This window comes from Amphibalanus amphitrite, unplaced genomic scaffold, assembly GCF_019059575.1.
Source record: "Amphibalanus amphitrite isolate SeventyFive unplaced genomic scaffold, NRLGWU_Aamphi_draft 000226F_arrow, whole genome shotgun sequence".
Lineage (NCBI taxonomy): Eukaryota > Metazoa > Arthropoda > Thecostraca > Balanomorpha > Balanidae > Amphibalanus > Amphibalanus amphitrite.
This window is the reverse complement of record NW_024881721.1, coordinates 149,776-177,122: the sequence shown is the minus strand read 5'-3', so window position 1 is coordinate 177,122 and position 27,347 is coordinate 149,776. Positions and strand designations below refer to the sequence as shown.

Genomic DNA, 27,347 nt, shown 5'->3' with positions numbered 1-27,347 from the left:
GACACACTGCCGCCGGGCCGGCCGGTGGAATTTTCCAGCCGTCTCTCCGGAACGGCGGTACCCCGCTCATTTTCGCACGCGCATTCAGCGGCGGTTTGTCGATTTTTCGAGTGTCGGCTGCCGATCTCCCGAGAGCCGGCCACCTGTCAGCCGCCGCTCGGCTCTGTGTTAAGCATATGGGGACGGCGAATTTCTCCCGGAGGGAAGCACCTCGCTCACAAAAGCACGTGAATCAGCCGCATTCCTGTGAGGCGCGCAATGTTGAAGAGATATGTGTGCACGCAGCTATCTCGCAAGCCCTAACAGGAAAAGCTCGCTGCAAAAACTGAGCGTTTCAAAAAACCCGAAATCCTACTCAAATGGATATTTAAACAAGATATCTTGGCTCGCTCCGCGTCGCTTTGGCCATAAAGAGATTCGGGAGAAAATTTGGGATCGAATGGTGTTTTTCCGGTGACGATTGGACGTCTAGAAGCTTCGATATTGGCGAAAAACTTGCTGAACTTGCAAAAGTACTTGGTACTTGCTTGGTACTTGCCAAAGTACTCGGTACTTGCCAAAGTACTTGGTACTTGCTTGGTATTTGCATAAGTACTCGGTATTTGCCAAAGTACTTGGTACTTGCTTGGTATTTCCATAAGTACTTGGTACTTGCTTGGTACTGCGAAAGTACTTGGTACTTGCACTCGCCCCCCGTTCCCCCGACTCTACTCCCACACCTACCCCCTCGGGATAATTCCGGGTTCGTCGGGTAGGAAAACTTGCCACTCTACTCCCCCCCCCCACACACACACACAGAGCCATTTGGTATCGATCGGTGTTTATCCCGTGTCAATCGGTCGTCAATAAGCCGAGATATGCACGGCGAATTATTTCAATCGGCGTCGATCAGAATCTTCAGAACGGAGGGACCCACACTCATTTCTGGCCGTATCTCACTTTTCCGAGATTTACGTCAAACTACGTATTTAAAACTACATATTCTACAGCCGAATCTTCAAACTGGGGGTACCTCAGACCGTGGGAACGACTCGGCTCAGCACTGCCGCACGCGCATTCAGCGGCGGCTTGTCGATTTTTCGAGTGTCGGCTGCCGATCTCCCGAGAGCCGGCCACCTGTCAGCCGCCGCTCGGCTCTGTGTTAAGCATATGGGGACGGCGAATTTCTCCCGGAGGGAAGCACCTCGCTCACAAAAGCACGTGAATCAGCCGCATTCCTGTGAGGCGCGCAATGTTGAAGAGATATGTGTGCACGCAGCTATCTCGCAAGCCCTAAGAGAAAAAGCTCGCTGCAAAAACTGAGCGTTTCAAAAAACCCGAAATCCTACTCAAATGGATATTTAAACAAGATATCTTGGCTCGCTCCGCGTCGCTTTGGCCATAAAGAGATTCGGGAGAAAATTTGGGATCGAATGGTGTTTTTCCGGTGACGATTGGACGTCTAGAAGCTTCGATATTGGCGAAAAACTTGCTGAACTTGCAAAAGTACTTGGTACTTGCTTGGTACTTGCCAAAGTACTCGGTACTTGCCAAAGTACTTGGTACTTGCTTGGTATTTGCATAAGTACTCGGTATTTGCCAAAGTACTTGGTACTTGCTTGGTATTTCCATAAGTACTTGGTACTTGCTTGGTACTGCGAAAGTACTTGGTACTTGCACTCGCCCCCCGTTCCCCCGACTCTACTCCCACACCTACCCCCTCGGGATAATTCCGGGTTCGTCGGGTAGGAAAACTTGCCACTCTACTCCCCCCCCCCACACACACACACAGAGCCATTTGGTATCGATCGGTGTTTATCCCGTGTCAATCGGTCGTCAATAAGCCGAGATATGCACGGCGAATTATTTCAATCGGCGTCGATCAGAATCTTCAGAACGGAGGGACCCACACTCATTTCTGGCCGTATCTCACTTTTCCGAGATTTACGTCAAACTACGTATTTAAAACTACATATTCTACAGCCGAATCTTCAAACTGGGGGTACCTCAGACCGTGGGAACGACTCGGCTCAGCACTGCCGCACGCGCATTCAGCGGCGGCTTGTCGATTTTTCGAGTGTCGGCTGCCGATCTCCCGAAAGCCGGCCACCTGTCAGCCGCCGCTCGGCTCTGTGTTAAGCATATGGGGACGGCGAATTTCTCCCGGAGGGAAGCACCTCGCTCACAAAAGCACGTGAATCAGCCGCATTCCTGTGAGGCGCGCAATGTTGAAGAGATATGTGTGCACGCAGCTATCTCGCAAGCCCTAAGAGAAAAAGCTCGCTGCAAAAACTCAACGTTTCAAAAAACCCGCAATCCTACTCAAATGGATATTTAAACAAGATATCTTGGCTCGCTCCGCGTCGCTTTGGCCATAAAAAGATTCGGGAGAAAATTTGGGATCGAATGGTGTTTTTCCGGTGACGATCGGACGTCTAGAAGCTTCGATATTGGCGAAAAACTTGAACTTGCAAAAGTACTTGGTACTTGCTTGGTACTTGCCAAAGTACTCGGTACTTGCCAAAGTACTTGGTACTTGCTTGGTATTTGCATAAGTACTCGGTATTTGCCAAAGTACTTGGTACTTGCTTGGTATTTGCATAAGTACTTGGTACTTGCTTGGTACTTGTAAAAGTACTTGGTACTTGCTTGGTACTTGCGAAAGTGCTTGGTATTCGCAAATGTACTTGGTACTGCACTTTTGTATGTTTCGACTACCTGGTCTGTTTTGTATGTTTTGAACGTTGTATGTTACGACTTCCATGTATGCTTTGATAAGTGTACGCTGCGGTCTTGTATGCGCCAGACTGCGGTTGTACCGCTAGGTGGCAGCAGCCACCGGTCCGGCCGCCCCAACTGCGGTCCAGGTGGCAGCAGCTGCCGGCAGACTCGGCAGTTTTTCCCGTCGTCGGGCGGTCGGCGGCGAATCTCCGCAACGGAGGGACCGCCACCGAGTTTGTCACGTGAATCAGCCGCATTCCTGTGAGGCGCGCAATGTTGAAGAGATATGTGTGCACGCAGCTATCTCGCAAGCCCTAAGAGAAAAAGCTCGCTGCAAAAACTCAACGTTTCAAAAAACCCGAAATCCTACTCAAATGGATATTTAAACAAGATATTACTTGCTCGCTGTCGCTCACGTGATTGGCCGTAAAATTTGGAATCGATTGGTGCTTATCCCGTGTTAATCGGACGTCTAGAAGCTTAGATATTCGCGAAAAACTTGCTGAACTTGCAAAAGTACTTGGTACTTGCTTGTTACTTGCCAAAGTACTCAGTACTTGCCAAAGTACTTGGTACTTGCTTGGTATTGGCATAAGTACTCGGTATTTGCCAAAGTACTCGGTATTTGCCAAAGTACTTGGTACTTGCCTGGTATTTGCAAAAGTACTTGGTACTTGCTTGGTACTTGTAAAAGTACTTGGTACTTGCTTGGTACTTGCAAAGATACTTTGTACTTGCTTAGTACTTGCAAAGGTACTTGGTACTTGCCTGGTACTTCGGGATAGTTTTCTACTTCGGGATAGTTACGTGTTCGTCAGGTAGGAAAACTTGCCATTCTATTACAGGCTGCCCCCCCCCCCCCCCCCCCCCCAAGGTCCACCTCCCAAGTTTGTGATCGATCGGTGCTTGTCCGGTGTCGATCTGACATCTAGAATCTGAGATATAAGTATCAACGAAATACTGTCAGCCGCCAGTGACGTCATATGAACTCTTAGCCACCAGTGACGTCACGGCGACTGTCTGCCGCTCCGCCGTTTCTGTGGCCTGGCCGCTGGGGGCCGGCCGCTAGGTGGCATGAGATGCTGCCGCCAGCTGGCAGCACCTGTCAAGCGTGCGTGCCGGCCGACTGCGCAGGTGGCAGCACCTGCCCCGACTGGGCAATCGGCCGCCCATCTCCCCACCCCGCCCCCACCCAGCTGGCCGCCAGACCGTGGGAACGACTCGGCTCAGCGCTGCCGGCCGCTGGACGGGGAAACCCCGCCCCGCCGCCCGCCGCCAAACACACTGCCGCCGGGCCGGCCGGTGGAATTTTCCAGCCGTCGGCCGGTGCCGGCTGCCGGGATCTCCGGAACGGCGGTACCCCGCTCATCTTCGCACGCGCATTCAGCGGCGGCTTGTCGATTTTTCGAGTGTCGGCTGCCGATCTCCCGAGAGCCGGCCACCTGTCAGCCGCCGCTCGGCTCTGTGTTAAGCATATGGGGACGGCGAATTTCTCCCGGAGGGAAGCACCTCGCTCACAAAAGCACGTGAATCAGCCGCATTCCTGTGAGGCGCGCAATGTTGAAGAGATATGTGTGCACGCAGCTATCTCGCAAGCCCTAACAGGAAAAGCTCGCTGCAAAAACTGAGCGTTTCAAAAAACCCGCAATCCTACTCAAATGGATAATTAAACAAGATATCTTGGCTCGCTCCGCGTCGCTTTGGCCATAAAAAGATTCGGGAGAAAATTTGGGATCGAATGGTGTTTTCCCGGTGACGATCGGACGTCTAGAAGCTTCGATATTGGCGAAAAACTTGCTGAACTTGCAAAAGTACTTGGTACTTGCTTGGTACTTGCCAAAGTATCGGTACTTGCCAAAGTACTTGGTACTTGTTTGGTATTTTCATAAGCACTCGGTATTTGCCAAAGTACTTGGTACTTGCTTGGTATTTGCATAAGTACTTGGTACTTGATTGGTACTTGTAAAAGTACTTTGTACTTGCTTGGTACTTGCGAAAGTGCTTGGTACTCGCAAATGTACTTGGTACTGCACTTTTGTATGTTTCGACTACCTGGTCTGTTTTGTATGTTTTGAACGTTGTATGTTACGACTTCCATGTATGCTTTGATAAGTGTACGCTGCGGTCTTGTATGCGCTAGACTGCGGTTGTACCGCTAGGTGGCAGCAGCCACCGGTCCGGCCGCCCCAACTGCGGTCCAGGTGGCAGCAGCTGCCGGCAGACTCGGCAGTTTTTCCCGTCGTCGGGCGGTCGGCGGCGAATCTCCGCAACGGAGGGACCGCCACCGAGTTTGTCACGTGAATCAGCCGCATTCCTGTGAGGCGCGCAATGTTGAAGAGATATGTGTGCACGCAGCTATCTCGCAAGCCCTAAGAGAAAAAGCTCGCTGCAAAAACTGAGCGTTTCAAAAAACCCGCAATCCTACTCAAATGGATATTTAAACAAGATATCTTGGCTCGCTCCGCGTCGCTTTGGCCATAAAAAGATTCGGGAGAAAATTTGGGATCGAATGGTGTTTTCCCGGTGACGATCGGACGTCTAGAAGCTTCGATATTGGCGAAAAACTTGCTGAACTTGCAAAAGTACTTGGTACTTGCTTGGTACTTGCCAAAGTATCGGTACTTGCCAAAGTACTTGGTACTTGTTTGGTATTTTCATAAGCACTCGGTATTTGCCAAAGTACTTGGTACTTGCTTGGTATTTGCATAAGTACTTGGTACTTGATTGGTACTTGTAAAAGTACTTTGTACTTGCTTGGTACTTGCGAAAGTGCTTGGTACTCGCAAATGTACTTGGTACTGCACTTTTGTATGTTTCGACTACCTGGTCTGTTTTGTATGTTTTGAACGTTGTATGTTACGACTTCCATGTATGCTTTGATAAGTGTACGCTGCGGTCTTGTATGCGCTAGACTGCGGTTGTACCGCTAGGTGGCAGCAGCCACCGGTCCGGCCGCCCCAACTGCGGTCCAGGTGGCAGCAGCTGCCGGCAGACTCGGCAGTTTTTCCCGTCGTCGGGCGGTCGGCGGCGAATCTCCGCAACGGAGGGACCGCCACCGAGTTTGTCACGTGAATCAGCCGCATTCCTGTGAGGCGCGCAATGTTGAAGAGATATGTGTGCACGCAGCTATCTCGCAAGCCCTAAGAGAAAAAGCTCGCTGCAAAAACTGAGCGTTTCAAAAAACCCGAAATCCTACTCAAATGGATATTTAAACAAGATATCTTGGCTCGCTCCGCGTCGCTTTGGCCATAAAAAGATTCGGGAGAAAATTTGGGATCGAATGGTGTTTTCCCGGTGACGATCGGACGTCTAGAAGCTTCGATATTGGCGAAAAACTTGCTGAACTTGCAAAAGTACTTGGTACTTGCTTGGTACTTGCCAAAGTATCGGTACTTGCCAAAGTACTTGGTACTTGTTTGGTATTTTCATAAGCACTCGGTATTTGCCAAAGTACTTGGTACTTGCTTGGTATTTGCATAAGTACTTGGTACTTGATTGGTACTTGTAAAAGTACTTTGTACTTGCTTGGTACTTGCGAAAGTGCTTGGTACTCGCAAATGTACTTGGTACTGCACTTTTGTATGTTTCGACTACCTGGTCTGTTTTGTATGTTTTGAACGTTGTATGTTACGACTTCCATGTATGCTTTGATAAGTGTACGCTGCGGTCTTGTATGCGCTAGACTGCGGTTGTACCGCTAGGTGGCAGCAGCCACCGGTCCGGCCGCCCCAACTGCGGTCCAGGTGGCAGCAGCTGCCGGCAGACTCGGCAGTTTTTCCCGTCGTCGGGCGGTCGGCGGCGAATCTCCGCAACGGAGGGACCGCCACCGAGTTTGTCACGTGAATCAGCCGCATTCCTGTGAGGCGCGCAATGTTGAAGAGATATGTGTGCACGCAGCTATCTCGCAAGCCCTAAGAGAAAAAGCTCGCTGCAAAAACTGAGCGTTTCAAAAAACCCGAAATCCTACTCAAATGGATATTTAAACAAGATATCTTGGCTCGCTCCGCGTCGCTTTGGCCATAAAAAGATTCGGGAGAAAATTTGGGATCGAATGGTGTTTTCCCGGTGACGATCGGACGTCTAGAAGCTTCGATATTGGCGAAAAACTTGCTGAACTTGCAAAAGTACTTGGTACTTGCTTGGTACTTGCCAAAGTATCGGTACTTGCCAAAGTACTTGGTACTTGTTTGGTATTTTCATAAGCACTCGGTATTTGCCAAAGTACTTGGTACTTGCTTGGTATTTGCATAAGTACTTGGTACTTGATTGGTACTTGTAAAAGTACTTTGTACTTGCTTGGTACTTGCGAAAGTGCTTGGTACTCGCAAATGTACTTGGTACTGCACTTTTGTATGTTTCGACTACCTGGTCTGTTTTGTATGTTTTGAACGTTGTATGTTACGACTTCCATGTATGCTTTGATAAGTGTACGCTGCGGTCTTGTATGCGCTAGACTGCGGTTGTACCGCTAGGTGGCAGCAGCCACCGGTCCGGCCGCCCCAACTGCGGTCCAGGTGGCAGCAGCTGCCGGCAGACTCGGCAGTTTTTCCCGTCGTCGGGCGGTCGGCGGCGAATCTCCGCAACGGAGGGACCGCCACCGAGTTTGTCACGTGAATCAGCCGCATTCCTGTGAGGCGCGCAATGTTGAAGAGATATGTGTGCACGCAGCTATCTCGCAAGCCCTAAGAGAAAAAGCTCGCTGCAAAAACTGAGCGTTTCAAAAAACCCGAAATCCTACTCAAATGGATATTTAAACAAGATATCTTGGCTCGCTCCGCGTCGCTTTGGCCATAAAAAGATTCGGGAGAAAATTTGGGATCGAATGGTGTTTTTCCGGTGACGATCGGACGTCTAGAAGCTTCGATATTGGCGAAAAACTTGAACTTGCAAAAGTACTTGGTACTTGCTTGGTACTTGCCAAAGTACTCGGTACTTGCCAAAGTACTTGGTACTTGCTTGGTATTTGCATAAGTACTCGGTATTTGCCAAAGTACTTGGTACTTGCTTGGTATTTGCATAAGTACTTGGTACTTGCTTGGTACTTGTAAAAGTACTTGGTACTTGCTTGGTACTTGCGAAAGTGCTTGGTATTCGCAAATGTACTTGGTACTGCACTTTTGTATGTTTCGACTACCTGGTCTGTTTTGTATGTTTTGAACGTTGTATGTTACGACTTCCATGTATGCTTTGATAAGTGTACGCTGCGGTCTTGTATGCGCCAGACTGCGGTTGTACCGCTAGGTGGCAGCAGCCACCGGTCCGGCCGCCCCAACTGCGGTCCAGGTGGCAGCAGCTGCCGGCAGACTCGGCAGTTTTTCCCGTCGTCGGGCGGTCGGCGGCGAATCTCCGCAACGGAGGGACCGCCACCGAGTTTGTCACGTGAATCAGCCGCATTCCTGTGAGGCGCGCAATGTTGAAGAGATATGTGTGCACGCAGCTATCTCGCAAGCCCTAAGAGAAAAAGCTCGCTGCAAAAACTCAACGTTTCAAAAAACCCGAAATCCTACTCAAATGGATATTTAAACAAGATATCTTGGCTCGCTCCGCGTCGCTTTGGCCATAAAAAGATTCGGGAGAAAATTTGGGATCGAATGGTGTTTTTCCGGTGACGATCGGACGTCTAGAAGCTTCGATATTGGCGAAAAACTTGAACTTGCAAAAGTACTTGGTACTTGCTTGGTACTTGCCAAAGTACTCGGTACTTGCCAAAGTACTTGGTACTTGCTTGGTATTTGCATAAGTACTCGGTATTTGCCAAAGTACTTGGTACTTGCTTGGTATTTGCATAAGTACTTGGTACTTGCTTGGTACTTGTAAAAGTACTTGGTACTTGCTTGGTACTTGCGAAAGTGCTTGGTATTCGCAAATGTACTTGGTACTGCACTTTTGTATGTTTCGACTACCTGGTCTGTTTTGTATGTTTTGAACGTTGTATGTTACGACTTCCATGTATGCTTTGATAAGTGTACGCTGCGGTCTTGTATGCGCCAGACTGCGGTTGTACCGCTAGGTGGCAGCAGCCACCGGTCCGGCCGCCCCAACTGCGGTCCAGGTGGCAGCAGCTGCCGGCAGACTCGGCAGTTTTTCCCGTCGTCGGGCGGTCGGCGGCGAATCTCCGCAACGGAGGGACCGCCACCGAGTTTGTCACGTGAATCAGCCGCATTCCTGTGAGGCGCGCAATGTTGAAGAGATATGTGTGCACGCAGCTATCTCGCAAGCCCTAAGAGAAAAAGCTCGCTGCAAAAACTCAACGTTTCAAAAAACCCGAAATCCTACTCAAATGGATATTTAAACAAGATATTACTTGCTCGCTGTCGCTCACGTGATTGGCCGTAAAATTTGGAATCGATTGGTGCTTATCCCGTGTTAATCGGACGTCTAGAAGCTTAGATATTCGCGAAAAACTTGCTGAACTTGCAAAAGTACTTGGTACTTGCTTGTTACTTGCCAAAGTACTCAGTACTTGCCAAAGTACTTGGTACTTGCTTGGTATTGGCATAAGTACTCGGTATTTGCCAAAGTACTCGGTATTTGCCAAAGTACTTGGTACTTGCCTGGTATTTGCAAAAGTACTTGGTACTTGCTTGGTACTTGTAAAAGTACTTGGTACTTGCTTGGTACTTGCAAAGATACTTTGTACTTGCTTAGTACTTGCAAAGGTACTTGGTACTTGCCTGGTACTTCGGGATAGTTTTCTACTTCGGGATAGTTACGTGTTCGTCAGGTAGGAAAACTTGCCATTCTATTACAGGCTGCCCCCCCCCCCCCCAAGGTCCACCTCCCAAGTTTGTGATCGATCGGTGCTTGTCCGGTGTCGATCTGACATCTAGAATCTGAGATATAAGTATCAACGAAATACTGTCAGCCGCCAGTGACGTCATATGAACTCTTAGCCACCAGTGACGTCACGGCGACTGTCTGCCGCTCCGCCGTTTCTGTGGCCTGGCCGCTGGGGGCCGGCCGCTAGGTGGCATGAGATGCTGCCGCCAGCTGGCAGCACCTGTCAAGCGTGCGTGCCGGCCGACTGCGCAGGTGGCAGCACCTGCCCCGACTGGGCAATCGGCCGCCCATCTCCCCACCCCGCCCCCACCCAGCTGGCCGCCAGACCGTGGGAACGACTCGGCTCAGCGCTGCCGGCCGCTGGACGGGGAAACCCCGCCCCGCCGCCCGCCGCCAAACACACTGCCGCCGGGCCGGCCGGTGGAATTTTCCAGCCGTCGGCCGGTGCCGGCTGCCGGGATCTCCGGAACGGCGGTACCCCGCTCATCTTCGCACGCGCATTCAGCGGCGGCTTGTCGATTTTTCGAGTGTCGGCTGCCGATCTCCCGAGAGCCGGCCACCTGTCAGCCGCCGCTCGGCTCTGTGTTAAGCATATGGGGACGGCGAATTTCTCCCGGAGGGAAGCACCTCGCTCACAAAAGCACGTGAATCAGCCGCATTCCTGTGAGGCGCGCAATGTTGAAGAGATATGTGTGCACGCAGCTATCTCGCAAGCCCTAACAGGAAAAGCTCGCTGCAAAAACTGAGCGTTTCAAAAAACCCGCAATCCTACTCAAATGGATAATTAAACAAGATATCTTGGCTCGCTCCGCGTCGCTTTGGCAATCAAAGTATGAGGGAGAAAATTTGGGATCGATGGGTGTTTTTCCGGTGACGATCGGACGTCTAGAAGCTTCGATATTGGCGAAAAACTTGCTGAACTTGCAAAAGTACTTGGTACTTGCTTGGTACTTGCCAAAGTACTCGGTACTTGCCAAAGTACTTGGTACTTGCTTGGTATTTGCATAAGTACTCGGTATTTGCCAAAGTACTTGGTACTTGCTTGGTATTTGGTACTTGCTTGGTACTTGCGAAAGTACTTGGTACTTGCACTCGCCCCCCCCGTTCCCCCGACTCTACTCCCACACCTACCCCCTCGGGATAATTCCGGGTTCGTCGGGTAGGAAAACTTGCCACTCTACTCCCCCCCCCCCCCACACACACACACAGAGCCATTTGGTATCGATCGGTGTTTATCCCGTGTCAATCGGTCGTCAATAAGCCGAGATATGCACGGCGAATTATTTCAATCGGCGTCGATCAGAATCTTCAGAACGGAGGGACCCACACTCATTTCTGGCCGTATCTCACTTTTCCGAGATTTACGTCAAACTACGTATTTAAAACTACATATTCTACAGCCGAATCTTCCAACTGGGGGTACCTCAGACCGTGGGAACGACTCGGCTCAGCACTGCCGCACGCGCATTCAGCGGCGGCTTGTCGATTTTTCGAGTGTCGGCTGCCGATCTCCCGAGAGCCGGCCACCTGTCAGCCGCCGCTCGGCTCTGTGTTAAGCATATGGGGACGGCGAATTTCTCCCGGAGGGAAGCACCTCGCTCACAAAAGCACGTGAATCAGCCGCATTCCTGTGAGGCGCGCAATGTTGAAGAGATATGTGTGCACGCAGCTATCTCGCAAGCCCTAAGAGAAAAAGCTCGCTGCAAAAACTGAGCGTTTCAAAAAACCCGAAATCCTACTCAAATGGATATATAAACAAGATATCTTGGCTCGCTCCGCGTCGCTTTGGCCATGAAAAGATTTGGGAGAAAATTTGGGATCGAATGGTGTTTTTCCGGTGACGATCGGACGTCTAGAAGCTTCGATATTGGCGAAAAACTTGCTGAACTTGCAAAAGTACTTGGTACTTGCCAAAGTACTCGGTACTTGCCAAAGTACTTGGTACTTGCTTGGTATTTGCATAAGTACTCGGTATTTGCCAAAGTACTTGGTACTTGCTTGGTATTTCCATAAGTACTTGGTACTTGCTTGGTACTTGTAAAAGTACTTGGTACTTGCTTGGTACTTGCGAAAGTACTTGGTACTTGCACTCGCCCCCCCGTTCCCCCGACTCTACTCCCACACCTACCCCCTCGGGATAATTCCGGGTTCGTCGGGTAGGAAAACTTGCCACTCTACTCCCCCCCCCCCCACAGAGCCATTTGGTATCGATCGATGTTGATCCCGTGTCAATCGGTCGTCAATAAGCCGAGATATGCACGGCGAATTATTTCAATCGGCGTCGATCAGAATCTTCAGAACGGAGGGACCCACACTCATTTCTGGCCGTATCTCACTTTTCCGAGATGTACGTCAAACTACGTATTTAAAACTACATATTCTACAGCCGAATCTTCCAACTGGGGGTACCTCAGACCGTGGGAACGACTCGGCTCAGCACTGCCGCACGCGCATTCAGCGGCGGCTTGTCGATTTTTCGAGTGTCGGCTGCCGATCTCCCGAGAGCCGGCCACCTGTCAGCCGCCGCTCGGCTCCGTGTTAAGCATATGGGGACGGCGAATTTCTCCCGGAGGGAAGCACCTCGCTCACAAAAGCACGTGAATCAGCCGCATTCCTGTGAGGCGCGCAATGTTGAAGAGATATGTGTGCACGCAGCTATCTCGCAAGCCCTAAGAGAAAAAGCTCGCTGCAAAAACTCAGCGTTTCAAAAAAGCCGCAATCCTACTCAAATGGATATTTAAACAAGATATCTTGGCTCGCTCCGCGTCGCTTTGGCAATCAAAGTATGAGGGAGAAAATTTGGGATCGATGGGTGTTTTTCCGGTGACGATCGGACGTCTAGAAGCTTCGATATTGGCGAAAAACTTGCTGAACTTGCAAAAGTACTTGGTACTTGCTTGGTACTTGCCAAAGTACTCGGTACTTGCCAAAGTACTTGGTACTTGCTTGGTATTTGCATAAGTACTCGGTATTTGCCAAAGTACTTGGTACTTGCTTGGTATTTGGTACTTGCTTGGTACTTGCGAAAGTACTTGGTACTTGCACTCGCCCCCCCCGTTCCCCCGACTCTACTCCCACACCTACCCCCTCGGGATAATTCCGGGTTCGTCGGGTAGGAAAACTTGCCACTCTACTCCCCCCCCCCCCCACACACACACACAGAGCCATTTGGTATCGATCGGTGTTTATCCCGTGTCAATCGGTCGTCAATAAGCCGAGATATGCACGGCGAATTATTTCAATCGGCGTCGATCAGAATCTTCAGAACGGAGGGACCCACACTCATTTCTGGCCGTATCTCACTTTTCCGAGATTTACGTCAAACTACGTATTTAAAACTACATATTCTACAGCCGAATCTTCCAACTGGGGGTACCTCAGACCGTGGGAACGACTCGGCTCAGCACTGCCGCACGCGCATTCAGCGGCGGCTTGTCGATTTTTCGAGTGTCGGCTGCCGATCTCCCGAGAGCCGGCCACCTGTCAGCCGCCGCTCGGCTCTGTGTTAAGCATATGGGGACGGCGAATTTCTCCCGGAGGGAAGCACCTCGCTCACAAAAGCACGTGAATCAGCCGCATTCCTGTGAGGCGCGCAATGTTGAAGAGATATGTGTGCACGCAGCTATCTCGCAAGCCCTAAGAGAAAAAGCTCGCTGCAAAAACTCAGCGTTTCAAAAAACCCGCAATCCTACTCAAATGGATATATAAACAAGATATCTTGGCTCGCTCCGCGTCGCTTTGGCAATCAAAGTATGAGGGAGAAAATTTGGGATCGATGGGTGTTTTTCCGGTGACGATCGGACGTCTAGAAGCTTCGATATTGGCGAAAAACTTGCTGAACTTGCAAAAGTACTTGGTACTTGCTTGGTACTTGCCAAAGTACTCGGTACTTGCCAAAGTACTTGGTACTTGCTTGGTATTTGCATAAGTACTCGGTATTTGCCAAAGTACTTGGTACTTGCTTGGTATTTGGTACTTGCTTGGTACTTGCGAAAGTACTTGGTACTTGCACTCGCCCCCCCCGTTCCCCCGACTCTACTCCCACACCTACCCCCTCGGGATAATTCCGGGTTCGTCGGGTAGGAAAACTTGCCACTCTACTCCCCCCCCCCCCCCACACACACACACAGAGCCATTTGGTATCGATCGGTGTTTATCCCGTGTCAATCGGTCGTCAATAAGCCGAGATATGCACGGCGAATTATTTCAATCGGCGTCGATCAGAATCTTCAGAACGGAGGGACCCACACTCATTTCTGGCCGTATCTCACTTTTCCGAGATTTACGTCAAACTACGTATTTAAAACTACATATTCTACAGCCGAATCTTCCAACTGGGGGTACCTCAGACCGTGGGAACGACTCGGCTCAGCACTGCCGCACGCGCATTCAGCGGCGGCTTGTCGATTTTTCGAGTGTCGGCTGCCGATCTCCCGAGAGCCGGCCACCTGTCAGCCGCCGCTCGGCTCTGTGTTAAGCATATGGGGACGGCGAATTTCTCCCGGAGGGAAGCACCTCGCTCACAAAAGCACGTGAATCAGCCGCATTCCTGTGAGGCGCGCAATGTTGAAGAGATATGTGTGCACGCAGCTATCTCGCAAGCCCTAAGAGAAAAAGCTCGCTGCAAAAACTCAGCGTTTCAAAAAACCCGCAATCCTACTCAAATGGATATATAAACAAGATATCTTGGCTCGCTCCGCGTCGCTTTGGCCATAAAAAGATTCGGGAGAAAATTTGGGATCGAATGGTGTTTTTCCGGTGACGATCGGACGTCTAGAAGCTTCGATATTGGCGAAAAACTTGCTGAACTTGCAAAAGTACTTGGTACTTGCTTGGTACTTGCCAAAGTACTCGGTACTTGCCAAAGTACTTGGTACTCGCTTGGTATTTGCATAAGTACTCGGTATTTGCCAAAGTACTTGGTACTTGCTTGGTATTTCCATAAGTACTTGGTACTTGCTTGGTACTTGTAAAAGTACTTGGTAGTACTTGGTACTTGCACTCGCCCCCCCCCCGTTCCCCCGACTCTACTCCCACACCTACCCCCTCGGGATAATTCCGGGTTCGTCGGGTAGGAAAACTTGCCACTCTACTCCCCCCCCCCCCCCACAGAGCCATTTGGTATCGATCGGTGTTGATCCCGTGTCAATCGGTCGTCAATAAGCCGAGATATGCACGGCGAATTATTTCAATCGGCGTCGATCAGAATCTTCAGAACGGAGGGACCCACACTCATTTCTGGCCGTATCTCACTTTTCCGAGATGTACGTCAAACTACGTATTTAAAACTACATATTCTACAGCCGAATCTTCCAACTGGGGGTACCTCAGACCGTGGGAACGACTCGGCTCAGCACTGCCGCACGCGCATTCAGCGGCGGCTTGTCGATTTTTCGAGTGTCGGCTGCCGATCTCCCGAGAGCCGGCCACCTGTCAGCCGCCGCTCGGCTCTGTGTTAAGCATATGGGGACGGCGAATTTCTCCCGGAGGGAAGCACCTCGCTCACAAAAGCACGTGAATCAGCCGCATTCCTGTGAGGCGCGCAATGTTGAAGAGATATGTGTGCACGCAGCTATCTCGCAGGCCCTAAGAGAAAAAGCTCGCTGCAAAAACTGAGCACTTCAAAAAACCCGAAATCCTACTCAAATGGATATATAAACAAGATATCTTGGCTCGCTCCGCGTCGCTTTGGCCATAAAAAGATTCGGGAGAAAATTTGGGATCGAATGGTGTTTTTCCGGTGACGATCGGACGTCTAGAAGCTTCGATATTGGCGAAAAACTTGCTGAACTTGCAAAAGTACTTGGTACTTGCTTGGTACTTGCCAAAGTACTCGGTACTTGCCAAAGTACTTGGTACTCGCTTGGTATTTGCATAAGTACTCGGTATTTGCCAAAGTACTTGGTACTTGCTTGGTATTTCCATAAGTACTTGGTACTTGCTTGGTACTTGTAAAAGTACTTGGTAGTACTTGGTACTTGCACTCGCCCCCCCCCCGTTCCCCCGACTCTACTCCCACACCTACCCCCTCGGGATAATTCCGGGTTCGTCGGGTAGGAAAACTTGCCACTCTACTCCCCCCCCCCCCCCCCCACAGAGCCATTTGGTATCGATCGGTGTTGATCCCGTGTCAATCGGTCGTCAATAAGCCGAGATATGCACGGCGAATTATTTCAATCGGCGTCGATCAGAATCTTCAGAACGGAGGGACCCACACTCATTTCTGGCCGTATCTCACTTTTCCGAGATGTACGTCAAACTACGTATTTAAAACTACATATTCTACAGCCGAATCTTCCAACTGGGGGTACCTCAGACCGTGGGAACGACTCGGCTCAGCACTGCCGCACGCGCATTCAGCGGCGGCTTGTCGATTTTTCGAGTGTCGGCTGCCGATCTCCCGAGAGCCGGCCACCTGTCAGCCGCCGCTCGGCTCTGTGTTAAGCATATGGGGACGGCGAATTTCTCCCGGAGGGAAGCACCTCGCTCACAAAAGCACGTGAATCAGCCGCATTCCTGTGAGGCGCGCAATGTTGAAGAGATATGTGTGCACGCAGCTATCTCGCAGGCCCTAAGAGAAAAAGCTCGCTGCAAAAACTGAGCACTTCAAAAAACCCGAAATCCTACTCAAATGGATATATAAACAAGATATCTTGGCTCGCTCCGCGTCGCTTTGGCCATAAAAAGATTCGGGAGAAAATTTGGGATCGAATGGTGTTTTTCCGGTGACGATCGGACGTCTAGAAGCTTCGATATTGGCGAAAAACTTGCTGAACTTGCAAAAGTACTTGGTACTTGCTTGGTACTTGCCAAAGTATCGGTACTTGCCAAAGTACTTGGTACTTGTTTGGTATTTTCATAAGCACTCGGTATTTGCCAAAGTACTTGGTACTTGCTTGGTATTTGCATAAGTACTTGGTACTTGATTGGTACTTGTAAAAGTACTTTGTACTTGCTTGGTACTTGCGAAAGTGCTTGGTACTCGCAAATGTACTTGGTACTGCACTTTTGTATGTTTCGACTACCTGGTCTGTTTTGTATGTTTTGAACGTTGTATGTTACGACTTCCATGTATGCTTTGATAAGTGTACGCTGCGGTCTTGTATGCGCTAGACTGCGGTTGTACCGCTAGGTGGCAGCAGCCACCGGTCCGGCCGCCCCAACTGCGGTCCAGGTGGCAGCAGCTGCCGGCAGACTCGGCAGTTTTTCCCGTCGTCGGGCGGTCGGCGGCGAATCTCCGCAACGGAGGGACCGCCACCGAGTTTGTCACGTGAATCAGCCGCATTCCTGTGAGGCGCGCAATGTTGAAGAGATATGTGTGCACGCAGCTATCTCGCAAGCCCTAACAGGAAAAGCTCGCTGCAAAAACTGAGCGTTTCAAAAAACCCGAAATCCTACTCAAATGGATATTTAAACAAGATATCTTGGCTCGCTCCGCGTCGCGTTGGCCATAAAATGATTAAGGAGAAAATTTGGGATCGAATGGTGTTTTTCCGGTGACGATCGGACGTCTAGAAGCTTCGATATTGGCGAAAAACTTGCTGAACTTGCAAAAGTACTTGGTACTTGCTTGGTACTTGCCAAAGTACTCGGTACTTGCCAAAGTACTTGGTACTTGCTTGGTATTTGCATAAGTACTCGGTATTTGCCAAAGTACTTGGTACTTGCTTGGTATTTGCATAAGTACTTGGTACTTGCTTGGTACTTGTAAAAGTATTGGTACTTGCTTGGTACTTGTACTCGCCCCCCCCTTGTTCCCCCGACTCTACTCCCACCCGTACACCCTCGGGATAATTCCGGGTTCGTCGGGTAGAAAAACTTGCCACTCTATCCCCCCCCCCCCCCCCCCCCCCAGAGCCATTTGGTATCGATCGGTGTTTGTCCCGTGTCAATCGGTCGTCAATAAGCCGAGATATGCACGGCGACTTATTTCAATCGGCGCCGATCATAATCTTCAGGACGGAGGTACCCACACTCATTTCTGGCCGTATCTCACTTTTCCGAGATCTACGTCAAACTACGTATTTAAAACTACAATTCTACAGCCGAATCTTCCAACTGGGGGTACCTCACTCACAATCGCACGTGATTCAGCCGCATTCCTGTGAGGCGCGCAATGTTGAAGAGATATGTGTGCACGCAGATATCTCGCAAGCCCTAACAGGAAAAGCTCGCTGCAAAAACTGAGCGTTTCAAAAAAGCCGCAATCCTACTCAAATGGATATTTAAAAAATCCTACTCAAATGGATATTTAAACAAGATATCTTGGCTCGCTCCGCGTCGCTTTGACCATAAAAAGATTCGGGAGAAAATTTGGGATCGAATGGTGTTTTTCCGGTGACGATCGGACGTCTAGAAGCTTCGATATTGGCGAAAAACTTGCTGAACTTGCAAAAGTACTTGGTACTTGCCAAAGTACTCGGTACTTGCCAAAGTACTTGGTACTTGCTTGGTATTTGCATAAGTACTCGGTATTTGCCAAAGTACTTGGTACTTGCTTGGTATTTGCATAAGTACTTGGTACTTGCTTGGTACTTGTAAAAGTACTTGGTACTTGCGAAAGTACTTGGTACTTGCTTGGTACTTGTACTCCCTTGTTCCCCCGACTCTACTCCCACCCCTACACCCTCGGGATAATTCCGGGTTCGTCGGGTAGAAAAACTTGCCACTCTATCCCCCCCCCCCCCCCCCCAGAGCCATTTGGTATCGATCGGTGTTTGTCCCGTGTCAATCGGTCGTCAATAAGCCGAGATATGCACGGCGACTTATTTCAATCGGCGCCGATCATAATCTTCAGGACGGAGGTACATACCCACACTCATTTCTGGCCGTATCTCACTTTTCCGAGATCTACGTCAAACTACGTATTTAAAACTACAATTCTACAGCCGAATCTTCCAACTGGGGGTACCTCACTCACAATCGCACGTGATTCAGCCGCATTCCTGTGAGGCGCGCAATGTTGAAGAGATATGTGTGCACGCAGCTATCTCGCAAGCCCTAAGAGAAAAAGCTCGCTGCAAAAACTCAGCGTTTCAAAAAACCCGAAATCCTACTCAAATGGATATTTAAACTAGGATGACCCACTGATACACGTTTGTTAGAAAATCAGGAAGATCAGAAGGGCAATGCTGACAAAATTGGTCGTGTTTCACCAGGACAATAAATCGGGGTATTTTTCACCGGTTGCAATGTAAACAATCAATTACTGAGCCTTCCAATGTATCTCAAATTGAATCTTTTAAGCAGCATTGGCATCCTTAGGGTGTCTACTTCTTTCTAAAGCTAAAGAAAAAACTGACTGGTTGACGCTTCACAAAAAATAATGACGTCACTGACACCGCGAGCACTTACCCAAAATAGCATGATTCAAGGCGCTTGAAAAGTGAGGAAAAAAGTGCTAGGACTTCACAATTTGGTGTTCAGCCATATCAATAGTGGCAAAACATATGACCAAAGTTTCATTCATCTGCGTCACCTGTAACTATGTTAGGCTCAAAACTTTTCATTCACCCTACGTCAGGGGCGGATCCAGAAAATCTCCAAGGGAGGGGCCATTAGAAACCAGGAGGCCCCCATAATCCCACCTGTTGGAGGCCCCATCTTCCCACTTGCTGGCCCCCCCCCCAAAAAAAACTGCGTCTATTGAGCTTATCTAGCTGTTCAGGCAACATCTCAACATGAATAGCCACTTAATTTTCAGGAGGCCCCCTTTTCAGCTTTTTAACTTTTTATTTTATTTTTGAAAAAAATCGGCCAAGGGGGGGGGGCATGGCCCCCATGGCCCCCCTTGTATCCGCGCCTGCCCTACGTACATATTCCCTGTCGGAACTGACAGCCACCCTACCCAGCTAACCGAAGATAACAGTTCTAAAAGGGACTGTCCTTTACGACATGATTCGGCGACTGTTCGAGTGGTCGAATCAGCGCAGTGTTTCCTCCTAGCTTCTCACCGCACGGTCCTGAACTGAAATGGTCTGCCTACAATAAGCCTAAAGCTACTCCTGATGCATCAAGATGACCGTCGTGGTACGTGCTACGTACCAACTCAGGCCTCAGAGGTGTCAAAATCAAAACTTTCACTCACAATAAATACTACTGTATAACGGCTTGGCCTTTTGCGTTGAAACGTGACCTATCGGTATTCGGTGGGGATGCCCAATGGGCATCGCATTCATACGCGTCACTGTTGGGGCGCTACTGCACAAGCTCAGGTGCAGGTGTCGCCTCTGAATCTCAAGAACGGCCGGGCCGATGGCGTTCAAATAGGCACGCTGTCAGAGACCAACTAGATAGGGACTCTCACAAAACAGGCGCAGGTCTCACTCTGCATGTATCAGCATGTGCATAAAGGTACTATTTGCTCAAGGTCAGTGAAATTAGGTTTTGTCCAACAATTCTTCCAGTGCTATCAGCCAACGTTTGGATTTTGAAAAACAAGCCAGTAGTTTCGAAGGTAGGAGGTTAGTTTTGGACTATGGTCCTTAGTCATTCGCGCATGAAACATACCCAAGTCATGCGCGGGGAAAGGGTGGTACCCTGTCCCTCTCGGCCGATATAACTTATTGAAAAAGAGAGAGATGCACAAAATCAGCCTCTAACAATGCTAATTCAGACCCACCTTTCGTAGTCGTACTTGCAGAAGACCTTGTTGTCCTTGGTGAAGCAGGACTGCGTGAGGCGGACGCGGCAGACGGAGCAGACGAGACACTCCTCGTGCCACGAGGCATCCATCATCCGCAGCAAGAAGCGGTCCGTGATCTTCAGACTGCAGCCGGCGCAGCACTCGAGCTGCTCGCACTTGACCTCACCTGGGACACCACGGAGAGGCTAGGTCAGCTCCAGGATGACAACGTTAAACGTTCGCGGCGTATGAATGTGTAAGTGATAAATGAGGGGAAAACGGTATAGTGGGAAGGGAAAGGTAGAAAAGGAGAGGAAGGAAAGAAAAAGATAGGCGAGAGTCAGGGGTATAAGAATGGGACATTTGAAATTTGTGGAACGCATTGAACACAATGTATTTCGAAAGTGCGACGGATAGGGCAAACGTCTTTGCATAATGCTTTCTTTCTAACCGTTCTGCGTGTCGAGGCAATATCAGCCCGTTTCCGCAGAGCGCACCCCAAAATATAAGGTTGAGGCCTTCATGACCTTTTGGTGGTTCACGCTACTTCAGACTCAATCATATTATGTTGACCGATTTTTCGTCGAAACAGAACATTTCATTGCGAACGATAAACGTCCAGTTGTTTCCTATGACTGTTGTTCCATATTTTGACATGGCTGCTTTTTCGCTATAAGGGCTGGCTTTGACCCGATTCCATAAACTATGCAATTTTCATGATATTTGAAAACCTTCAAACGTTATAAGTTATAAGCATCAAACAGCTGATATACCTAGATCTGAGGGCCCGGTAAGTAGGCTGTCGTTCAAAAGTCATTCCTTCACATAACCGGCGATGTAAGATACCGAATGTAAGATAGTGGGTAGCTACACAATACACATGTACAACGAAAACCGTGAACGAGATAAGTTCCAGTTACCCGCAAACTGTAATTCTCTAGCCTAAAAGGTCGTCTACGGCTCGTAACCTCCGCTGCTCTCAAGGTCCACAGCGCGGCGGCGGCGGAGCTGTCATGTGTATTGCGGCACAGTATGTCGTCAGGCGTCTACTCCTAGTGCCATCTATGGGCAGAACCTGAAACTGGCTGCTCGGTGCGCCCACTCGCGGTCCACGGCGGCCGCGCCATGATTTTAGACTCGTCCGTCCCGTGCTTCTATCCTCAGGATACTGAAATCCTTCTCCTCCACGCCGCAACCCCCCTCCGGGCTGGACAGGCAACTTTATCTCATGCGGGCTGCTCCCTTGGAGCGGCACCGCTGCTCCCGAGGGAGCGCACCCCGTAGCCGGGTGCAGTGAGTGCCTTGGGGCTGGGTGGCCTGTCCTCTGGACGGGCTCAGCCCCGGCGACTCACTAGGGTGCCTGCCCAGACCAATGTCTCCCCCTATATCCTATCATCCTCCCGGCTCTGAAATGGTCTCATTGGACCGAAAGGGCCTAACCCAACAAAACAAACAAACAAACAAGATTTTAGACTATAGGTGAAGTTTGACCGCTCGGGGACAAACGGTGGACGCCTAGGCGGTGATCAAGGGAAAAAGACGGCTACCTCGCTGTGTTACGGGCTTTAGAATGTCGGCCTCTCATATCAGACACCAGTTCAGTCGGTGATCACACAATCCGGACAGGTGTGGCGATGATGGTTAGGCAGTCGGCACGCTGTAGCTTTGCCATAGTTCCAGCTTCTGGAGGTGCTGTTAACCTTTATGTGCCACGCAAGGTTTCGCCATACTAAACGGTCTGAATCTAATAAGGTCTCGTCTGATTAGGTTCCGTTTCTGGGCCGGGTTACCCACCGCGCATAGGCGTGTCGGCCGGTTGACGGTTCCAGCCAGGGGTGTAGGATCGCAAAATAGGTTGGGGGGGCTGAGCCACGGACGCCGGTGGGGGCGGCGACGAAAGGTGCTGACCAGGGAGGGGGGAGGGAAAAACCAGCGGTGGAAAATGTGTTGACCGGGGGGGGGGGGGGGGGGGAGCTTGAACCGTGGTGGTGAAAAGCGGGTCTATGACTTGAGTGATATGACTTAATCTCTCCCCCTTGATCCAAGTTCAGGCTTATAAAATAAGGCGTAGGTATTTATACTCCGGCTCAACGTTTTACAACCACATGTCCACATTTATGCAGTGTATGTTCCCGCTCTTTTCAAATGCAAAGTGATGCCACTAAAACAGTATAGGTATGGTCTTCTTATACTTAACCCTCGCCCCGCTGGGGGGGTCAATTTGCCCCCGTGTGGTTTTTTCTGAATAACAAGAAAACGGCGGCGCGCAGCGCCGCCAAATTTTTTGTACCTTATCGGGCATCAATTTGACACCTTCACACAAAATTTCAAGTCTTAGGTCACCTTAGGTCAGGAGTTATTGAGGTCAAACTGAGGTCATGTTCGAGCAAAAATGAGCAAAAAACATGAATTCTTGAAACGCTCACAGAAGCTACAGTTACTAAGCAAGCAAAGTTCTTTATAATGGTCATGTCGAGAAAAGACTGCGCTACAAATCTGCTATCTCGGATTTTAAAAATTGTGGGATTTTAACCCCCAAAATTCAAAAAGTTGATTTAAAAAAAACGCAAAAAAATCCAAAAGTTTTTTGACTTTCGAACAAACCGGAATAAATGTGATATTCCCTGCGCTCTTCTATCTGCATACCAATTTTAGATCGATACCTCTTTTTTTGGTCAAGTTATAGCGAAAAACATGGGCGTCACCACCACTAGGGACACTAGGGACATTGTCCCTAGAAGTTTTGAAATCATCGAAAACTACTAGGGATTGTCCCTAGAAGTTTTTGGAGTTCCCTCTACTGGGGACACGCAAAGAACCCGGGACACGATAATGGCGCAACTTGCTCAGCTCTCCGAACACATGTGTTTTGCCTTGCGAACGGTCGCGTCAACATCGCCACGGTAAATAAAAAGGCCCGCGAGCGGTGTGCCTCCCCACAGATGTGACGGTGCCCTCCGGCCTCCAGGCACGTCCGTGTGGTCGCCGTAAAGAGCTGGATACGGCAGGCCGGCACTCGTTCGAGAAATTGGTCGAGTTTGTTTCCCAGTCACCCGAGGAGACACCCGAGCCGATTCTGGAGGTGCCCAGCATGATTGCTGAAACGAACTCGGCTGGTTACATACCGGTCCAGCTTATAAACCCGACCGATGACGATATGCAGCTGCACGCCGGTTACGAGCTGGGGCAGACTCAGATGTATGAGGGGCTGGTCGCCACAGTCTGCGTGGACCCGGCGGGAGGTCAGGATCAGGGCAGTACTGGGCCGCCGCTCTGGGCCGGCCGCTGGCCAAGCCAACATTTCCTAAATCAAGGCCCTCTGGAATATCGGAGTGGGGATCGGAGACGGCGGGTAGAGGGGGAAGGTATCAGTGCCATGCCCCCCCCCCCCAAGGGAAAAACAGGGGTCATCATATAATTTGCCCCCCCCCCCTCCCAAACAAGCCATGGGGCCCCGGCCCTTATTCGATTGTCACGAGGCTCAAGAAACCCACGCCAGCCATTAACAGCTCCATACCGGTCTTCGAGGGTCCTACACTGACCTCTGAGGGCCCTTCCATGGTGGTCAAGCGCCCACATTGACCGTGGAGGACACGCATTGACCTCTGAGGGCCCTCTGCTGGCCTTTAAGAGCCCCTAAACTGGCCTCAGGGGCCATCCGGCGTCTGAGGGCCTCACATCTGCCTCTGGTGGCATTTCTGTCTCTGGGGTACCAAGACTAACATTTACGTGTCCCTGACTCCTGAGGGCCCTGTACTGGATTTTGAAGACCCGATGCCGGCCTCTAAGGGCCTGCATCGGCCTCTGAGGGCCTATTTTGGCCTTTGGGGCCCTCTGCTGGTCTGTGGGATCTAACGCTGGCTCATGCCGGTCTTTTAGGACCCAACACTGACTTCAGATGCCCCAATGCTGGCCTGTAAGGCCCATATTAGCCTCTGAGGGCCCCGCACTGGATTCTGAAGACCCGATGACGGCCTCTAAGGGCCCGCATCGGCCTCTGAGGGCCAATCTTGGCTTTTGAGGGCACTCTGCTGGTCTCTGGGGTCCAACGCTGGCCCATGCCGGTCTTTTACGACCCCACACTGATCTCTGAGGCCCCATGCTGGCCTGTAAGGGCCAATATTAGCCTCTGAGGGTCCCGCACTGGATTCGGAAGATCCGATACCGGCCCTTTTATGGCTTGCATTGGCCTCTGGGGGGCCATCTTGGGCTCTGAGGGCCCTCTGCTGGCCTCTGGGGTCCAACGCCAGCCCATGCCGGTCTTTTAGGCCCCACACTGACCCCTGAGTGTTTCATGCATGCCTGTAAGGACCCCTAGCCTCTGAGAGCCCAAGTCGACCTCTGATGGTCTCAAACTGCCATTAGGCCCTTTACTGGTCTCTGAGGCCGTTAAACTGGTCTCTGATGGCCCAAACCGACCTCTAAACACACCGATCTCTGATGGCCCAGTTTCTGCCCTTGAGACCAAAGACTGGCCCTATGTGCCTCTGAGGGCCCCGTACTGGCTTCTGAAGGATCGATGCCGGTCTCTGAGGACCCATACCAGTCTTTAAAAGCCCCACACTGACATCTGAGGCCCACGCTAGCCTCTGCGGGTCCCAAAATGGTCTCTATGAGCCCCAGCCAGCCTATGAGGTCACTAAACCGGCCACTAATGGCCCTATTTTGTTCTCTGGGGGCCCAAGACTTGCCTTTGAGCGTCACGCACTGGCCTCTGAGGGCCCACACCGGCCTCTGGGGCCCCATAGCGGCCTTTGAGGCCGGTATGGTAATAATGGGACTCCTGAAAGCTAGCACTGGGCCTCCCGAGGGTCGACAGGGCCTCTTTGCCAAGTTGCCCCCGCCCCCCCCCCCCCCCAACGCCAAGTCTGCGACCGTCCCTGCATGCATAGGCAGAAGGATGTGGGCACGCGTTTCATGATCGAAGAATATGCCTACTAGTAACTTCATCGTTTTTTTCCAACTAAATATTAATTATTGTCCCTCGTTTTAAAATTAGAGTGGCCGAAACCCAACGAGGAACGCAGATTTGGGGGTAGGTGGGCATTGGCGACCAGACTCAAGCAAAGGTTTGTGGTGACGCCCTGGAAAAGTGTCCTTAGAAGTTCTGAAACCGTGGTGACGCCACTGGCGAAAAAAACTGTTCAAAATTAAATAAAACCTAAAACCTACAACCTACAGCCTAACCTACAGTGTCTCTCCTTGGTTGCAAACAGAAGTGTGACGCCTGCTTTACTACTCCCCAAAATAGTGCCATTTAACCTTGCCAAGCTGAGCTTTCTTTGATTTGTCCATACCTATTTTAAAATGTTGGGGGGGCTGACTGGCAAGTTGGGGGGGCTGACCAGCCAGTTGGGGGGGCTGAAGCCCCCCCCAACTGTATAGGATCCTACGCCCCTGGTTCCAGCGGTGGTGCAAACGATGCTGCTGGCATTGAATGGGATGCAACTCGGTGCAGTCTCGAAAGTCTGTGCCCACATAGTCAAAATGAGTCCAAAATCAGGCATCAGCCGAGGTGTGCACTGTACTGCAAATAGCTAAAGCTGTCGTGTGTGTTCACTTGGATCAGAATGGATAAAAAGTTCGATTCAAGCAATTAATTGATTTTTGAAATATGTGTAATCGTATGAGTTATAAAGACATGCCTACAAGCTGGTCTTATAGATAAATATCTACGCGGAAGCATGCGCATTTCTATTTCTTGATTCTTGTAGCATCCCTTGTAAGACCGTTATTCGTTAAAATGGCTGTTGAATAGGCTTCTGCATCAAATATGTGTAGTTTTGGTCTATTGGTAGCTATTCAGATTTCAGAGCTGAGGGGTGAGAGGAGGGAAGAGGGAGACAAAGGGCCGAGTCGACCAATCGACTGATGCACCTCAGCAGCTGAGCTCATGATGTTGGGACGAAGCACCGTGGCTAGACATCAGCTCAATCGGTCCATTTTTTCTGTAGAAAGTACTCGTCTGGGTTGGGCCTTGTTGGACGCTAGGAAAACCCGCTCACTAGGCTAGTTCCAATCCCAGTAGTATCCCGCCCTGGCCGGGTCTGACGTTCCTCCGGATAGCCCCGGGTTTCCCGAGGCTATCCACAGTCGCGCCCATGCCACCCTTGGTTTCCGGTACTTACTATGGCCACCAGCCGCCATCCTTATGGCTTCGAAAGTCTCCTGCACCATCCCGAACAGCGCTTCCTCTCCTCGCACAGACACAAGTCCACGAGTCACAGACAACCGGCGCCGAAACACAGGGACAAAACCGACGCACCGTCACGCCAGTCTCATCTGACGGTCGTCAGAGCACTGCCGTCCGCCGGCCGCCATTGGCGCTCCGCCGCTGGCCCCGCCCCCCGCGGCGGCCGGCAGGGGCGGGACTACGGACCGAGCTGGCCGCTGATTGGCTGCTGACTGATATCGACCGGAAGGCTGGTGCGGTGCTGACTGGCCGGCGTGGGACGTTTTGAGGCTGCGGCGGCCGGGCAATCTGTCGCGCCCGGCAGCCGGAACAGGCGAAAACATAGCGACTGGCCGGCGAAACGAGGCGGCTCCGAATGGCTGCAGGTGACCCGGCGTATGGACGGAAATTTCTCGCCGCTGTCCGACTCTCAGAAATGTATGAGGGGTCATTCGACTTGAACAATCATTTTAAAACGGAAACAGCCATCAATGTTTAACCCTTCACTAGAATCCGTTTATTTCTAACCAACTATTATTGCAACACAAATGTTTGTGATGGCATGGGCAGATGTATAACAAAGATTCATCAACAGCGCTCACTAAACGGTGGTGATCACATTTCAACTCATTTCATCTTTGTCCATTTTTGTCTCTACCTACACGGCGTAGTAAATATTCAATGCTTCCAAATTGTGCATGATTTTTGAAGTTCTTTTCGTTAAAAACGGTCCCTTATTTCAATTTCAGGAAATCAAAATTATTAAAAACTACCGTCATGGGATTTCTTTTGGCCAGCAAAATAAGAAAACAATTCTTTTGAAATGTATCTAATACAGGTATTGCATGCCTACCTGCAGTTGATGGAACACTTTTGACTTTTGAGCGGAGAATAATGTAACCCGCCGTAAAATGAAGGAATGAATGAGCTCGTGTAACCGGTTCAAAAGCTCCAATGCATTATGATGAGGTGTGATTTCCAAACCTAACCATGACATATTTACGCATTAATGACATATTTCCTGCAAACTTATCGAAAGAGAGGTCGGATAACTGAGCCTGAAAGTGAAGT

At 50.4% G+C, this 27,347-nt stretch overlaps 1 protein-coding gene across 1 annotated transcript in view; it reads right to left on the bottom strand.

The window, feature by feature from the left end:
- The window catches only part of LOC122385674 (LIM homeobox transcription factor 1-beta.1-like), a 59,435-nt gene extending 33,049 nt beyond the window's left edge, over positions 1-26,386 (bottom strand). Inside the window, exons 1-2 of the mRNA XM_043374119.1 lie at positions 26,233-26,386; positions 20,102-20,291 (exon numbers count right to left, since the gene is read on the bottom strand). Coding sequence (XP_043230054.1) covers positions 20,102-20,291; positions 26,233-26,281 — 239 coding nt within the window. The 5' untranslated portion in view covers positions 26,282-26,386. The remainder of the gene's footprint in view (positions 1-20,101; positions 20,292-26,232) is intronic.
- Between the last annotated feature and the right edge of the window lie 961 nt (positions 26,387-27,347).